This window comes from Ambystoma mexicanum, chromosome 6q (genome assembly GCF_040938575.1).
Source record: "Ambystoma mexicanum isolate Mex_15411 chromosome 6q, UKY_AmexF1_1, whole genome shotgun sequence".
Taxonomy (NCBI): Eukaryota; Metazoa; Chordata; class Amphibia; order Caudata; family Ambystomatidae; genus Ambystoma; species Ambystoma mexicanum.
The window spans coordinates 161828779-161847858 of record NC_090937.1 but is presented as its reverse complement, the minus strand read 5'-3'; the positions used below and the strand labels follow the sequence as shown (position 1 = coordinate 161847858).

At 44.0% G+C, this 19080-nt stretch overlaps 1 protein-coding gene across 2 annotated transcripts in view; it reads right to left on the bottom strand.

The window, feature by feature from the left end:
* Positions 1 to 9042: 9042 nt before the first annotated feature.
* LOC138515846 (cysteine-rich protein 1-like) overlaps positions 9043 to 19080 on the bottom strand; it is a 239019-nt gene continuing 228981 nt past the window's right edge. For both annotated transcript variants that reach the window (XM_069630591.1, XM_069630592.1), the window contains one exon: positions 9043 to 10643. In XM_069630591.1, the coding sequence (XP_069486692.1) occupies positions 10561 to 10643 (83 nt within the window). In that variant the 3' untranslated portion in view covers positions 9043 to 10560. The remainder of the gene's footprint in view (positions 10644 to 19080) is intronic.

The following is a 19080-nucleotide window of genomic DNA, read 5'->3' as shown; positions in this document are numbered from 1 at the left end:
ATTGTATACACTTTCGTGGATGAAGCCCCTGAAAATGACAAGCACAACCTGTCCGAGGGGCTCCCCAGGCCAACAAACCTTTTTTCAGCTCTGGCTAAGGGTGTAGATGGAGGTTCCATAGTTACGTTAGGAGTCGTATTCGTTTGATGAGAGCTAATGTCCCTTCAATTTGTTTCTTTCTTGCGACTCACCCTGAGCCTCTTATTTGGAGAGTCAGACCCTCAGTCCAATTGTAAGATGTTCTCTGGCGAGATCGCTGTAGTTCTGATCTCCACCTGGATGTTAATTGGGCATGGTTTTTGGCCGGCAATTCGAACCAGATCCACTCCTGTCTCTCCTATCTCTCTGGGCATATTTTTACTTTATTCAAGCTCTGTCACACCCCCCACAGTTGGCGTCATTTGAGGCTTGATCCTCAGCTTCCATGTCTCGATCAATTAACTCCATATCATCCCGCGCCTCTCCCATTACTTATAACACCGCCGGTGCTGGGTTAAGTCAATTTCACTTGCACTGTACTCTGTCTTCTGTACACTGCAAATTATTAAAGACAGTTGTAGACAGTTGAAAACAATTGAATCTGGCAGCCAATTTCCGAGTTTGCGTTATGAACACACTCATAAATTGAAGCAGCAGTGGAACACCTCCCTTTTCCCAATGTTTGTTTATTCGGTTGTCTGTTAACTTGCGTTTTTTGTCTTTCTGGTTATTAAACTCTTGCTTTCCAAAAAAAAGATGAAATTAACTTCTTCACAGTGTATAGTTATAAGATCAAGGATCAAAGGGGACCCTGCCTGTGTAGTCTCCTGATCAAATCAAACAGGTCAAGAAAATACAGCTTATGTTCTGCCACTTACCCGCTCCGTGGCCTCAACCAGAACATCGTCTCTCCAAGTCGAGAAGCAGAGGCCAAACTAAACTCTATCACGTTATTCCTCTTTTCCTAAGCTGACTCAAAACAGACGGGTCGAATGGAAGGGAGGACCTTCCTTGTTACGAATCTACAGCCGAACACTCGGCCAAACACTCCACCTACGCTCCGCTGCAGGCGAGTGTTTAGTAGGCAGCAGCTCCTCCTCCATAGTAACGTGCAGCAAGGACAGACTGCAGCTCTCCACCATGGGCAAAGTTTCTCCAGAAAATGAATAGTAAGGCCAACACTCGGCCAAACACTCCATGGTTATACAGACTGCTACCTCCTAGGATGTTTCCTTGGCATTCTCCACCTATGTGTTGGTACGGAATTCCTGACAGGCTGAGCCCAAGGTCAGCACTTCTTGGGTGGACGAGTGCACCTTCATGGAGTTTTGCATTCCTTCCACCCATTCTCCTCTAAGAATGTTCTCTCCCGCCCTACTCTGTGCTGTTTGCACTGTGGTAAGCTCAGGGTATTGGCACTGTCGCATAGCTCCACCTTTCCCTTTCATCTCCCATGGACCGACCTGGTCCTCCAGAAACATCCTGAGCTCTCTAACTTTGAGGGTGATGTGTTCCTCTTCCTCCCTCACTAGCAAGATACTCTGCTTTACATCTCCTGCTGGTATCTCTCTCCCTCCTTTCTCAAACAAGTATTTCTCATCTGGTGGTAGCCATATTCCATATTCCTTTGTTTATCTACCTCCCAGGTTTTCTTTTCTTTTTGTAAAAGATTGTAGAGAGGTCTAGTCCATTTTTAGGAAGTGTGGTACATTTTGATAGTATTTTGAGATAATCCAACGTTGAACTTCTTGTAATAACTAATTAGCAATACAATGCACTAAAATACCTCTACTAGATTATTTATCTACAGTGGTTCACACGTTAAGCCCCAATAACTTCCCAACAACATGTTGAAAAATGTGCAGGAAACAGACAACGTTAACATCATATTTTAACAGCAAAAAACAATCCTGTAATTTTACTAAAATAACCTTACCCAATTCCTTACCCAATGCCCCAAACTAGGTTCGGTGTACATGTGCATGCTTGGTAAATTGGTACACAGATGTGGGACTACTGTCTTAACTCCGAATCTATCTCAGTACAGCTTGCTTTATTCAGGGTTTGTACTCCTGTTAAGACTCTCTTACCTAACTAAAGCATTTAATGGCCCCTTTTCGGTTGTGGAAATACGGAAAGGTTTTCATGCAGACTGTATCTGGACTTGATATTGACATTGTGTGTTACATTTATGGCCCCTTTTTGTGGCAACAAGGAAAGTTCTTCATACAGACTGTATCTGGATTTGATATTGACATGGTGTGTTACTATTATTAGTACCGTGCGAGAGTCAAGCAGCATGCAACACGCATCCTGATTGGCTCTCGGCGGGTCCTTACCCGGCCGAGAATCCTTCGATTCTCGGCCGGGACTCCAGCTGCCTTGTCCTCGGCGGGAGGAGGCGTGGCAGCCCCTCAGCCAATGAGGAGGCTCGAAGCGGGGCCATCCCCGCCACGAGCCTCCCCACGGCTGAGAGGCTGCCTCCGCCCCCCGCTGGGGACTCAGGTAAGCTTTTTTTTTTCCCTTCCCTCCCTCCTCCCTACCCCACCCCACTTACCTTCTGGTGGGGGATGATGGCAGCCTCCAGCAGTGTGGAGACTCTGCGCCTCCACACAGCTGGAGGCTTCCATCGTCCCCTGGCATGGAAGAAGGTACGTTTTTTTTTTTCCTTCTCCCCCTTCTTACCCTCCCCCTCCCTCCCGCCCTGCCAACCGAGCGGACGCGCTGGGAACACTTGTGTTCCCAGCGCGTCCGCTCCCGAAGGCCGCCATGGAAAGAGAAAATGGACTCCCGTTTTCCCTTTCCCGGTGGCCATTTTCTTGGTCGTTTTTTTTTTTTTTTCTGTCCCGAAACGCTGCGGCTTTTCGGGACAGAAAAAAATGCTTTTAGTGCCCCGGTCACACTTATAATGCGGGCCGGGGTACTAATAGCAACATGACCCTCGCGGCGGGGGCATTACCTGAGTCGGTAATGCCCCCGCCGCTTTGGTCATATTGCCTAAGTTTTACTATGTTTCATGTTCCAGTTTATCATCATATCTATTCTGTTTAATATTATAATGTTTTAATGTGGGTTTTTTTAAATGTTGTGTGTAAAGTCTAAAGTTTGGACTATATCACAATAAAAATGATTATTATTATTACCTAAATAACAGCGAGTTGGCCAGCAGTTTGCTCAATTTTCAACAAAGCTTTACTATTGAGTTTAACTACTTTCCTTTGCATTTTTTTGCAAATAGTTTGTTTTGCCAACTTTAATAGTTGTGGGTCATTTTAGAGTTAGGAAAATGGGAAGTTGCAGGTGACGCACACCGAGGAGGATTTTTCTTTTTAAAAAAAATAAGATTTCACTTTATTTTCTTATTAGCTACATTTTATCCTTTCCAGTGAACACTGCACAATATTTTTCAATTATCACATAATGTTCTGCTCATCTGTTTCCCCATCTCCCCTTTCATCAGAAAACAAAGAGGCAAAATGAGAGGGCTGAGGTCTCTGCGCCTCATTGTCAACTGAGTGGGCTCACACATAGGACCCAGTGCCACTTTAGGTTGGTGTAAAGGGCGAGAACAAACCCTGAAGCACAGATGCAGACAATATTGCAGGCCAATTTCCAAACGTGAGGGGAACGGCGACAACAGGCACATCCCAAGCAAACAGCTAGAGAGCAAATACCACTGTGGGGGACACAGGAAGCTTGAAACTCCTGATCACACATCCCAAGACCCAAGTCCTGCAGGGTGATCCAAAGGTATGCTTGCATAAAAACTCTTGCATGTCCAGAATAGCAAGGAAGGATAGAGCGGCCACAGAGGTGTCCACCTGCCTCTGCAGCCTTGGCACTTGTTCCTCTGCAGTGCAAGTCTGTTGACCTGCTGGAAGACACTTCGCTGTGTATGCTCCAGGAGAGTCCTTCTGGTAACTCAGGATGACTTGAAGTTTCAATGGGCGTTGCATCTGCTCGGCATCACCTGTCTTGCAATTTGCGTGTACATTAAGCATGCATTTATATTCGGCACAGCAGCTGGAGTAACATACCTAAACATCCATCTGATCCTCAGCCTTGGTGGTCATGGGGGCACCGATGTAGCATTGCCCGGCTGAGCTCACTACCAGCAAACATAGTGTAAGTGCAGCTAGGAACCTCATCACTTGTCACAGAATGCATTCCTGCTGCCTTTTGGTTGAAGAAATGCAGATGCACATTGGAGGCTCAGTTGCCAATGGCGACATCGCTGTGTATCTGAGTTCAGTGTTTGTGTCTGAGAGGTGGATGCTGCGTCCGACTCTCAGGGCATTGGCATAGTGTGCTGTTATGACGTGCAATGATATTAGTGATTCATTCTCCATGTTTCAGGCACGCAGCATTGTGTTCATGCATAATGTTGGGAAGGGAAGGTGCTTGCTGATGCCAGCTGATGAGCTCTTACACCAAGCGCCAAGTTAGGAGAAGGGGGTGGCCAGAGGCATCTGGGAAACATCTGTAAATGATATGATATGATGATATGATAGGTTATTTATAACGCGCTAAATAGCCAGAGGTTTCTAAGCGCAGACCCCGGGATCGAACCTGTGTTGCTCCGTGTCGTCTTGCTTCCAAGGCGAGCACGTTGCTGCTGAGCTATCCTCCCGAGAAATGTTGTCTCGCTTACCTGGGATATGTGCTAGGGTTGTTGTAACAAGCACTGTATGTTGGAATTAACATATATGTATATATATATATATATATATAGAGCATCCGCCTCACTTGCATTACCCTTGCTCTGGCACCTTAATATAAGGGTGAGAGGGTTCCCTGGAATTGTCTGACAGAGAGAGCAGCACTGTTTCTGGCGAGGAAGGATAGCCCGGGGGCAACGCGTTTGTCTTGGAAGCAAGACATTACAGAGCCACAGGGGTTCGAATCCCGACCCCCTGTTCAGAATCCACAACGCTGGTGTTGGGCCGTTATAAATGAACACATAAATACATTTTCTGAACGTTCTCTAAGGTATCATTATCTCCTCAGGTAAAGAGACATTGATACCTTCCTCTTCATGGGCATTTGTGGGAAAACATAGGAAGGCCACCCATGTATTGGTGCTGTAGGAACCTGCGAGGATCTTGTGTTTTTGTCTCATAAGAAACTTCAGTAACGGGCTTGCAATGGCTGCTGCTGCTGCATTGCTGATGGCCCCTTGGGCCCCACATAGTTGCGACGGATTCCACAGCCAGTTGCCATGACATTCTGCGGTGTCCTCAAGCACTGTGGAAAGTGGCGCACACTCTTCAGTGCATTAATCCTGCACTCCATCGACACTGTTTTTTGTCATTAAAGTAATGCTGGGAATGGTTGTACAACCGGAGTCGTCAAGATCAATGAGTCGTTTTCCCGCCCATTAATCAATGTATGTGCCTTTTCCTCTATTAAGTGCAGTCCTGCTCTGTTCAGCAGTGGCAACCTCTGACCACTATAACTCGATGTTATAGTGGTCAGGCTATAAGCTCCAGGGTGATCACTTCTGCTTCTAGATGGACCTAAGGACGGATCTTCTTGACAACTGAGACTATTCTGAACATGCATCACAGAAAAGCGCATATAGGCTAAACTCCTTAAACTCTTCTGCAAATCTCATTCACTGATTGATTCTATATAGCTTCACTAAAGTTGTACAGCCCATTGCTGTTCATTTGGATCTATACATGACAATGCCCCCCTGATTGTAATGTATTGCCAGTATGCTATAACCATAGACATGGAACAATTTATTTATTTATTGTGCATTTGTTAGGCACTTATAAAGCAAGTAAATTGTGTTTCAAAGCGCCCACCAGGCAACAGGGAGGGAACATGGGTTTGAAAAAATAATTAAACACTCAAGGAAAAGGACGGAACTACTTGTCCTTGTGAGCATTCAGAACGTGCAAGTGCAGAGAGAGGAGAGGGGAAGAGGTAGTGGGGATAAGTGCTAGGAGTGCCTGTGCTCGTGAGTGAGCAGCAGATGTAAGTGCACAGTGGATGAAGTGCTAGTGAGAGGTCAGCTGCCAATAAATAAGTACAGACCTGCAGTGGCATGGGCCAGTAGGTGCTAAGGTAAGTGCTGGGAGAGGGTGGAGGCTGAAGGTGATTGGGTGTGGGAGACCAGGGCCCAGACGGACATATAAGGGCCCTGATCACCAATCTCAGCAACTGTGGATTAGCAGAGGAGGGAGGAAGGGAAGGAGGAGGCAAAAATAAAAGTCTTGAGGAGTTTCCAGAATTTGAGGAGGTCCGTTTCAAGACGAAGAGGAAGGGGGAGGCTGTTCCATAAGAGGGAGCCAGCTCAGGTTGAGATTGGCCACCAACTCTCTGTTTAGCGAAGTGCTTGACACACAGAGAGTTGGTACCAGAGGAGCGTAAACATCTAGAGGGAGAGTTTTAAGTGAGAGCAAATTGAAGATAGCATGGTCTCTGGCCCCACACAGCCTTATGGATGATGCAGAGGGATTTGAATTTGATACCCGCAGCAACCGAGAGCCAGTGGAGAGATTTTATGGCTGGAGAAATGCGGTTCCTGGGCTTGAGGCCAAGGATAAGTCTCACTGTCCTATTCTGGATTAGCTGGAGGGGTTGTAGAAAGGAAGAGGGTAGATTCAGGAAAATGCTATTGCAGTAGACTAGCCTAGAGAGAAGCAGAACTCTGGAGACATTGAGCATGTGGGGGAAAGAGAGAAAAGGGAGAATTCCTTTGAGAAGGAAAAGTTGAAAGTGAGAAATCTTGGCAATGTCCTGAATGTGAGGGAGGAAGGCAAGAAAGGAGTCAAAAATGACTCCAAGGTTTCTGGCTTTGGGTCCAGGAGATCGGAGAGAGCCCATACGGGATGGCCAGAGTGAGTGGAAGAAAGAGGGAATATCATACACAGAGAAAATGGGATGGCCTTTTGAAGTTTGAGCTGTCATGACAATGTGCACATGCCTGGATGGGTTTATTAAAGACCCACTGCACACCCATAGACGTAGTAAAGGATATGGGACAGCCTGCCAGCTAACCTCCCACCTGCATCCAAGTACAGTGCATTGAATAATCTTGTCTCCTTGTGTCAATCAGCTGTAATCCTATTGTCTCACGCTGATCAGTGAGCCCATGGGAGATGCAGCTGATTGTCACAAGCAGACCCTTATGCCTAAAATTTACTCTGGCTAGAGCTCCCCCCAGATTATACCTTCTATAGTTTAGCCCAGCTCACCTCCACCTGCAAACCCTGGAACTCCCCACCCACCAATCCCAGCTGAGCTTCATACACACTTGCCCATCCACAGCAGCACGTGCACCCCAACTCACTGTGCAGCTCTCCTCAGCACACCCTCATACAGCTTGTAGATCATCCCAGCTCATTCTGCCCATATCCCCAGCTCAACACCAGCACCCGCCCTAGCTCAACGGTGCTCACCACAGGCTTACTCTCTCTATTTTACCAATTTCTTCCAAGCCTACCTCACCGATGCTCACCCCAGCCACACACTCAAACTACCTCAAACCAGCAGACCCCCACATAACCACCAAAGCTCAACCCCATGCACAATCTCAACCCAGCAATTAACCACCTACCCACCAATTCCAGCACATCCTCGCCCCCCCACAGCACAACAGAACACAGCATCACCCAGCCACCCTAACTCAACCAAAGCCATCATCACCCACCCACTCTAGCTCGACCTAGCAAACCTAAAAAGAAAAACTATTTCAATGCAGCACATGCCAACCCATTCACCCAAGGTCTGCCCACTCCAAATTAACCGTGAGCATAGGAAGCTCAACACAAAACAAATAACGCAACCCAGCCTAAAGTCCCAGTCCCATTCCCTCTCAACCATGCAGATCAGCACCCACCATTCTAGCTCATCACATCTTCATCCATTCACCTTGGCATAACCCAGTACTTGTGCACCCACCATAGCTCAGCCGAATGCATCAGCACTCACCCACTCTACATCAACCGATCACATTGACTCGCACCCACCCTTGCCAAATTCGCCATGCATGCAGACACAACCCCCACCCAAGCTCAGCAGAGCACATTTGAATATTCCTACTTACTCTAACTCAACCCAGCATATTAATACACACCCATCCATCCTTGACTGAAGAACAAATCTGCGCCCAGGTACTCAGGCACCAAGCTCAACACAGCACACCCTAGCCCCACATTCACACCTCAGCCCTGCACACGCCTGCATACCTCCGCTCAATCTAGCAAACCGCCACTCGCCCATCATAACACAAACCAGCTCTCCAAACCCCAATTGTCCGCCCATCTCACCCCACCCATCCCGCAAGCTTGCCCCGGGAAAACAAATCATTAGTCAACCCAACCCAGTCACCCTACTTCACCCACGCACACCCACCCACCACACTAAAAGTTCAACTAAAAAGCGACTCGGCACAGAACCTCGTCACCCATCAGACAGGCACATCTGCAACCACCCACAGTAGCACAAAACAGCAGATGCACACTCATACCCCCAGCGCAGGCCAGAACATCTACACCCACCCACCCATGCTAGCTCAATCCAGCACCACTCAACCCACTTGTGTACCTTATATTAAAATGGCCACTTGGCATTATTTCATTATAATAAGATTTTTTTTATCACACCAGTCATTCATTGTACATTTTTCATTCCATTATTAACTGCATTGACGGAAGACGTTTTCATTGAAATGGCAGTCCCCAAATGGCCAAGACTGTGTTTTTGTGGTGTGGCCTGTACCATGATTTGTCAAGCCATCCATAGTGCCTTATGCTATGTTCCCACTCCCAACAAGCACTCCTTTCATCCAGGATTCTGGTGTGTAACCATCCCCAGGTGGTGGAAGTGCATAATCCTCTCATTGCCACACCAAAAGCCTCCCTCAATAACCTACACATTGTCCATTACTATCATCTTTGATAGCATTAGCTCCATTGTCCTTTAATGGGCATGAGGCTGAATAAACCTGCTCATTTGCGAGACTGTTAACTTTCAGCAAACACAACGGCTCTACAGCAGGTGCATCAACCTACTGAGTTGGCTTGTGGGCAATTATGAACAGTTCACACAACCTTCACATGTCAGATGTTTTATTAATGTCATTTAGAAAACAAAACAAGAAACAATCCCCATCAAAGGTGCTACACGTTGTAAAAGCATTCACAATCTGCTGGCGCAGCCCTGCAATTTATGCAAGCAATATAACAGTAATGGAGGCAGAATGAAACAGCTCATAGAATAAGAAGATTATTCTACATTTATAAATCAGCAATAACTCAGACTTACTTTGATGCAATTAAAAGCAGGACTTGTCAAATGGTCTCTTTTACTATTCTTTTCGGAGCATAATTTCCGTGGGATTCCCTTTCAAGATCCATATTCAAATGCAAATTCTCCTCCTCAATTAAACATGTTATTTAAACATGTTATGTCTGTAGGAATTAGACAGCTTTGGATGCGAGTGACGGCCCTCACCAGGGAGGCAATGCTTGCATTGTGGGGTCAGAATGTTCTAAACAGTGCTTAATTTGTGAAAACATAAGTGCCAGGCTCAAATATGTTCTAGCAAACCCATGACACACCGTGACTGGGGGCTTCCTGTTCACAGTTGCCACCACCCATGGCTTCTCCCCTCAGTACTAACACGTCTGGGGTTAAAGATGCAACTCCCACTGGCTCATTGTGGCTGCTGGATGTACTGACTAGGGTAGATGTGTGATTTATATATTCCTATCAACATAAGAAAACATAACATTCTCGTTTTGCCTTGATACGAGACAATTGTGTATATGAGTGAAATGTTTAAATGTGTCTTAAGTGCTAAGAACAAGTATGCTCGTCCTTTTTGCATAGACTTGATTAAAGCTCAGCAGGTAAAGGGCTAAACACAATCCTTGTTACCTTTTTGCGCTGATTTTATAGGTGATTTTTAGGTGACTGACGGTTACAATTTTAAAGTTGCCAAAACACCACATCACAATTGATCTGGGTCTGAGGCGATAAGTGCCAGGGCTGAGCCCTGGCAAACACCCCCACAAAATAAGCACTGCAAGTGAAGCTGATGACTCTTCCACCATCTTTTCTTCTTCAACCAATATTGCCAGTGGGGTCCTACTCCTACATTAGTCTCTTGCCTCAGGAAAGAGCAGGTTCACCATAGCAACTGGTGTGCTAAGCATCTCTGTGTTCTGCATGGCGGTCAGTCATGCCACCGCTGCCGGGGAAAGGAAGGAGTCAAGGGTGTGGTTAGTGGTTTTGCCTATTAACAGTACAAGAACGTTTTCTTCTCCAGTAACTTTAGGCGGCCCTGCCAGCAAGAAAACCTCTTGTCCCTCACTATTTCTCCTTTATGGCAATGGGACCATTAGCATCCAGCGGTAATGAAAAAGCAAGAGCTCTTCCTTGCATCACTCTGAAAGGTATTTACCACCTAACCGCCAATCAGAATCCAGAATTGTGGGACAGATACAACCATCAATATTTCCAATAAATGTTTCCTTATTGCAAAAACAAGGATATGCACATGATCTTATTCTTTTTCTGTGGTTCCGTCAGAAGTTCTTTGGCAAAAGCTGTAAGTCGAAGCCCCCTCTACGAGCTGTTCTGGTCATCCACAGGAACCTTAAGGGTAGACGCTACGGCAGGAGACGGGCGAGAGGTTGGACGTCGGGCTCCTATTAAGAAGAGGAAGAGAACACCAACATTTCAGTTTAATGGACTATGGCTTCAGAAGGAAGAACAACTCTTTTCAGAAAGGCTATAGAACTGGTAATACAATAAAACACCATCCAAAATACATGTCCCGATGCAAAATTGATGAACGGAAGTGCAAAGCACATCAACTTGTTTGTTTGAGAACAATAACTACTGACACACTTATGTGAAACAATCAAACACTGAAATCACTGAATTGATTGATAATGAAGTAAGAATACATGCGTAAACAAGGCATGCCCCCTGAGCCCAATTCTTGCCACATCTTAACTTGCGTACATGCCAGGTCTTGTAACCAATTACAAATACCACTTCAAGATTCAGCACTGATTTCAAATAGGCTGTGGCCTACTACAAGTATTGCATACCAGCACAATGTAATGATTGTACTAAATAGGAGACCAGCAAGCCTCACGTGACTCCATGCCTGAAATACGGTCACAGCTTACAAACCTATGCATTTCACAAACCCAACCGAAAACAGAGGCACAACAATCACAGCAAGACAGTCGCCACTGAATGTGAGGGGACTCTGCTCTGAACAGAAACTGAGAAAACGTCGAAACAGACCGATCTAACTGAAGACCAGGAAAAAAACAAACCCAGGAGGGCATCTATACTAATAATTTCCACATTTAAAATCTGTTTCTGAAATCAAGGCTAAATCCCACAGCCACAGAAAGGCAGACATGTCTGTACACCACGGCAGATGGTCCCACCACCAACTCCAACTAAAGAGAGCCACCCTGGAAATAGCCAACCCAGGAGGGCATCCGCCCAAGGAATATACTACAACATACCACATTTCAAATCTTCCAAAACAGAGGCAAACGCAAGAAGGACAGCTCTGTACACCACAGCACCCACCACTAATCCCAAGTAAAGACAGACACACTGGAGGGCACCTGCCCCTGGAATATATGCTGCAAACCCAACCCAGAACAATAAACATAGATCACAAACAGGCCACATTATGACAAAGACAAAGAAACGAGAAGGAAAAATAGAAATAGGAAGGAAACTGCACCCCTGAAGAAGGGAAACCACCTACCAGAATTTGCAACACCCCAAAATCTCTTGCATACACCGCTAAACGGACTAAGGATACAGACCAAGAAATTAACAAAAGCAAAGTACATCTCGGGCAACCTCGTCACCTATGACCCTACCTCAATGAAAAAGAAACAACTGATAAACAACCCCAACAACCTACAAGCAAGGAACAAAGCAAACCTGGACCACAACCGGACACCAAACCCCAGACCTCAACACTCAGAAAACAGCAACTGGAAAGCCATTTATGGTATGTCCCCCAACAAGAATTAGATTCAAACTTGAATCCCTAACATTACACACCCCTTATATAACCAAAGACTGGAAAAATGCCCACACATACAAACAAGCAACCCTCCACCAAGAAACCAGAGCTAAGAAACGGCAATGTCCACTAAATCGAGCTCCTCTACAAGGAGACAAAGACCCCAACCAGAATATCAGTGAACATCACCATCATCCAAGAGAAAACCTAAGGAAAAGAGAACCCAACAAAAACAACTCCAACTGAGACGCAAGAGATACCCAATAACAAACAAGGAAACACACACAAACTACACTGCTGTTTACTCAACTCAAGATTGATGGCAAAACACAAAAACCGTAATGGATGTATATGTATAAAGAAATGTATGATCTCCTAAACGAGTGCAGCACCAATGCACTCTTCTTCACAGAGACATGGCTATTATAAAAGAAAATCACCCAAAAAGCCATACCAGACAACTTCAAATAAATACACGCCAATAGAGAAAACCGAAGTGGAGGTGGAGTCACATTGGCACACAGAGACCACATATGTGCCACACCATACCCTCAACTGACATAGAAGACTGAATCCCTCCCAATCAATATCAAGCTGAATGACCAAGCCAACATACTATTCTTTCTGATTTACAGACCACTCTCCTACAACCCAAACTTTGCAACAAAGCTCACTGGCTACACTGCTAACCTTTCCAATTATCATGATAACATAATCATCCTGGAGGATTTCCACATCTGGTTTGAAAAAGAAAACAAAATGACTGCAAACTCCCTCAATGCCCTCCTCTAAACTCTTCAGTTTGTGCAAATAGGAAACGGATTCACCCACATTGCGGGACACACCTTTGACAGAATTATCTGCTGAGATGGACAATCAACCACCGCCCCACTGGTTCAGAACAAATGGAAGGATCACCACTTGATCCCATTCACCGTCTAACTCCCAACCCACATACTGCCCAGAAACAAAATACTGCATGCTAGGAACAAAAGAATCTGGAAGAGTCTTGATCTGAAATTCCTTACAGAAATGATGGAATCAACCAAACCAAACATCTCCCAGCTAAACAAAATGATGCCTGTCTCGCCACATGGATCACAGAGGCCCTAGACCAATTAGCACAAGAATAATCTTTCAAAGCCACTGATAAATAAATAGCAGCCAGATGGTTCACTGAAGAACTGGGGGAACTCAGAAAAACAGACCGCAAACTGGAAAAACTAAGGTGAATCCATTGCAATCAATTGGACAAAATGAAATACCAATGACAACTCAGAATGTACATATCAGCAATCCTTAAAGCAACAGAAAAAAGACATACTATGCCACAAGAATCCAATTGGCTACAAACCCGCAAAAAGAACTACTCATAATCAAAAAAACTCAACATCTTGCAGCAAAGGTGTCACTCCATCACAATCACTAAGTGACAACATTACGAGCCACCAAAATAGAAATAATTCAACACACCATTGACACAAACCATGAAATAATAAACTGAAATACGGAACCAACAATGGCAAACGCATCAAAACTCGACCAATTCGAACCCATACATGAAGAAGTCTTCACCACAATAATAAAAGACACCAACCTTCCTGGATCCTCCAGTGATCCATGCCCTCCAGGCATCTAGAAAGAAGTTCTTAACCACAGCAATGCAGTGTCTTGCTTCCAACTACTTCTGAACCGATCCCTGAAGACAGGAATAGTACCTATAATCAGCCTACATCAAGCCCCTCCTAAAACATGAACCAGGAAATGCGAAAGACCCAAACAACTACAGACCTTTATTAAATCTACCCTACAAAGCAAAACCTTTGGAGAACCACATCTACAAGATCGTACTCAAGCACGTAGAAATGAACGTAAGATTGGACCACTTGTAAGTCGGCTAAAGATCCATGAAAGGCATTGAATCAGCACTTCTATCCATATGGGACGATCTAAAATTAAATGCAGACAACATCTCCCGATTGGCCCTCATGCTGCTGGACATATCAGCTCCATTAGACACAATCAGAAACTCAACACTAATCTCGAGACTGGAGGAATATGGAGTAAAAGACTGTGGTAATGATCCCCCACCCAGAGGATAATGCAACAGAGGCGCAACTAAACTAGCCACCTGTCCTGGGAACCCAAATGGAAACATTCACTGAGATAAAAAACCTGGTAATACTCATGGACAATGGACTCTCATTAGAACCACAAGTCAACGCAATAGCAAAGAAATGCATCTACCTTCGGCAATTACTTAGAGGGATCCTATCGTACCTCTCCTTCCCACACAGAACCTTCACAAACATCTCCTTAGTATTATCAAGAATCAACCATGCAAATAACCTCTATCTTGGAATGCCAGAACGAATCACAAAAAAACTCCAAAGCATCCAAAATACTGCATCAAGGATAGTCCTGAGATTAAACAGAAGAGTCCACATCACAACTGCCCTGAGAATCCTACACATGCTCACAGTAATAAAATGCATTCATTTCAAAGCCTACTGCATCGTCTATAAATCACTACATGGACACAAAGTCGAATTCCTCCAAGCCAAAATCAACTGCTACCAACTGGGAAGAAACCTAATATCAAGCAACAACCTCCAAATGGAAACAAAACACTAAGGAAATAGGAAATTCAGAGGAACTGCATTATCATGCCTAATATCCAATCTGTGGAATTAAATCCTGAAAAGATAAGAACAACAGAAGATCACCTCACCTTTGGAAAACAACTGAAAACCTGATTATTCAACACACAATGATTAGTACAAAATGGGTACATCCCACAACATCACAATGAACCGAAGACCAACTGACAGTACAGTCCCTGGAACCAACAATTAAACAACCATACCGTACTAACCACTTACCATCCCTGCTCCTCGTTCCTCTCTGGCACCCCCCGCACACACACACACACACACATAAATCAACAGGCAAGCCCTACCTCACACAAAAACTGCAGCGATCAAACAACCCATACACTGGCCGTTGCCCCTCCAAAAGGATTGCCGCAGTGCACATCCTCCAAACAGACTCAGAAACCTGACATACATAGACACCAGACCTGGTTATACATGCACCAAAAAATGAGCACAACTTCTATCCTATCTCTCTTCCCTCACTAACCTACCCAACCCACTTTCTTGCAGACCCACATGAGTCCCTGGAGACTATGCTAATGGTAATGGTGTACAGTATAAATAAACTTAACAAACATAACATCACAAGTTACAAATGCACAAAAACAGATAATGTAACTCTTCCTCGCCAGCAGAGGCAGTCCTTGCTACCCATGCCATCAACTGCCCAGTAAGAGAACAGATAAGCAGCAAACCAAAATGAAATTTGTTTTATGAAGTCCTCAGTCTCATGTTCACTATCTGGGCAATGTGTACTGTTCAGGCACCCATTTCCCTTTATTCACAAACTAGTTTTGGTCGAAAGGGATTAATATGGACTTCAGTGTATCACGATCAGGGCACTGCCAATAGCAGGTCTTCAGATGTAGAGTATATGTTATTGGAGGCATATAACAATGAGGATTAGACAACCTGTCAAAAGAAGATTGGTAATTTCATTGGCCAGAAATGATCTCAAGCTGGACATCTTCTGTGCGACCTAAAGACACATACATTTTTCCATGATCGTTCCTGGAGCCAATTTTGGCCAGTCGGCATTCAATGCACTGGCAAGAATGCTAACCAGAGGATCACATAGCAGGAGATGTGGAGATATATTAAACCTTCTGAGAAAAGAAGGCAGTTGGATGAAAGCCAACACAACACTTCCTTGGCAGGGGCATAGCTTGCATTGGGGGCGGGGTGAGCACAGTATTAAAATGCCTTCCAGGAGGTTTTGGAGGTTATGTTCGGTTGTGTGTGAGATGACCATTGGCTCACCTAGAGAACAGTCATGCCTTTGGTGCATCCATAATAAAGTTCCCTGCTATGTTCTTTTGTCTTTCAAGTCGTGCCTAGGAGGCAGCAATTAATTGGAAACTCCTGAAAGGCCAAGGTATTGTTCAGCAACCTTTCACTTGTTAAATTCCAAATCTTCCTGCAAACTGCTAGATGTCACTGTGTGATGGCCCACCTACCTTTTAAAAGAAATGACCAATCGACCTCTTGCATTCGATTCATTTTTAGAACAAAAGTAAAGCAAATTATTGAAAACTATTGTAAAATGTCCCATAACCACTTATTGTTTTAATTTTATTATTTTAGTGTGTGGAACTGCACACCTTATTCACAAAATGTGCAACAAAAAGCGAAATGCCTGTTTTAAACAATTATTACATCATTTAAAAAAATAATAATAATGCAGCACTCAGAAATTTACAGAAACCTCCAGTTGCCAATGCTTCATATGGGTAGCACATCCAGCCCTGCCTCCTTTACATGCAGTCTTCACTTGGTACTAGTTGCTTTTCACATTTTAGCTAACAGCATTTTGCATTTGGAGATGTGTGGGTCTCACCTCATGGGGAAATCAAAACTACAAGTCCCATAATGCAAAGTGCCCAGGGGTGGATTGGGAACCACACAAGGCCTTGGAAATAATTTTCAAAGAGGCCCCATATTACATATTTTCAGCTAGTCCAACCCTCTTCCTGTGAGAAAATTTCGGGAAAAAATAGGTTACCAGATAAAAGAGGGCCGGGATGCAAAGGCCAACCAGGATATCTCCAGAGTTCCCTTTAGGCCAGCCACCCCTGAAAGTGGCAGTGACTCAAAAGCCAGGGTTGATTGCCATTTGTAGGGGGCCCAAATCATGCCATTAAACACTAGTATTTGGGTTGTGAGTTTTAATGAAGGGGTTATGTTAGATGGCAAAGGTGGGAAGTAGTTTGTCAATGTTATCAGCTTTATATATGAAAGTTCATGCTTAAAACCCTAGGAATAGTTTATCACCCAGTAGACCTATGTCTGTGTTTCCTTATTTCAGCAATAGTTATTATTACAACCAAACATAATGGTAAATTATTTTATTGACATTGGATGATAAAAACCCACATCAGCCTTACCAAGATTCAAACGTGTGACATAGGGATTACACATATATTTGCAGTAGGTATTCAAAACAATTAGCTATATTTCCATCATTGTTCTGCATGTTAGGATATATCCTTATATAAGCATGCATCTGAAAACTGCAGACTCGTCAAACAGTCCAACATATTTCACCAAGTGTGTCAATTTCTCAGATAGTTACTCATGGTAAATTAGCAGAGCCTACTGATCTCAGCAAACAAACACAGTTGTTTCCATTCCTTGTTTTTGAAATTGTATCAAGGAGAACTACACACTTTCATTTTTAAATCACATACTTTCCAGGATTGCTTTGTAATCATTTTACAGACATTCTCTCTGTTGTGTTCTTTTGTCCTTTCAGAGTGAATGATAATTGTTTTGCCTAACACGTTTCTATTATTAATGTTTATATATTTTTAGGTTAATTTAGCTTGCGGTTTAATGCTTTAGCATGGCTTTTGAAAGACAAACATGCATAATTGAGTGCTGGTGCATGATTATAGATGCAATGGGATGAGATATAGGCTACTGCTTAAATTGCAGTATTTGGAACCAAGAAACATGGACTCACGTTCTGGCTTACCCACATGCCCAAAGTATTTTATCCCGGGCAAAGCAATTTACATAACCATGTCTTTTTAGTTGTAGGTATTAAGTGTCACTGAAAGTGCTCCCTTTAAGATGAAACTATTGTCAATAAGAGCTTTAACTTAAGAGCTTGAAATAGGGGCTTTGAATGAGGGTCTCTAATTCTTTTCAATGCAGATAGCATATGTGGATGGATTTGTGTGTTGTTTGGCTATGTGTCCCACCCATTTAACACCGATCTCTAAGAAGAATCTACATGATTTTCCTCCCATTGCCACTCATCTTCCCTCAAACCACACTCCTTTTTGCACTCTTTACCTGAATATGTATTGCGTGATTCATGTGTCAGTCATTATTACATACAAAATGGTGGCTGCCATGTGTTAATGTTATTAAAAATATATTTTATTTGATTGATGCTTTTAAAGATATTTACTGCATCTTTTAAGTTATAAAACATATTTTAATGTATTTGGTTTTCACAATAAAAAAAAAGTTACTGTTAAAGATACATGTTTTGTAAAATGGCTTTCAAATTGTCCATGTACTGATTTGTTGGTGATGTTTTAGTGTGTTGTGATGTAAACAGGAATTGATTGGATGTGTAGTTAGTGCTATCAACATAATGTGATTGGATCAGTAGTCCGTGTTTGTTTCTACAAGTAAGCCATGTTTCTATATTCGAAATTGATCTCACATAAGAGGTTTCCTTTCTACATGCCTGTTCAATTCCCTTCTACATTTACAGAAACCTAGTAACTGTAAAGTTATGGCCTCATGTGCACCATTGTACCTTTTGAAATGTGATGCCAATGGAAATGTGCAAGCAGACTAGATAAACACAGATCTCAGGCTTTGCACACGGCTGGATGAGGAGGGTGTAACACTGCAGGGCCCTGACTCTGCCACATAAAGACACATGTTTGCGCCTGTGGGCTCCCCCGAGAGAGAGTACCATTGGAATCAAAGTTCTTCTAGTTACTTGCAACGGGTGGGGGGGCGGACCCCTCCTTCAGACTACAGCTCACAGTGTCTTCAGTGTTATACTTTAAAGTACGTATACAATAGGTGTATACAATAGGTAGGCAATACGCTGATGTAAAATTAGCCTACACGGAGACAATACTTCTAGCACCAAAAAAGTGGCAGACAATTGCTTGAAACCAGATGAAGAGGCCGGAAAACTGTTTTTGCTTGTGCATCTACCAATGGTCCCACATAGCATACGCTCTGTTACACTAACTGGGTCGAGCTGAGGGTTTTCCCACTAGAAGGTGCCGATGGTCCTCTCTACCCTCTTCCTTTAAATCATGTGTCCTTCATACTGCCCAGTGCAGCAGGACACACCATGCATAAATGGGCCTGTATTTCACTGGGATTCCACCCCCTCTCCTCTAAGCCCTAATTCCACATGAGTTGCGGGGGCAGGAAGGGAGGCTGAGCACC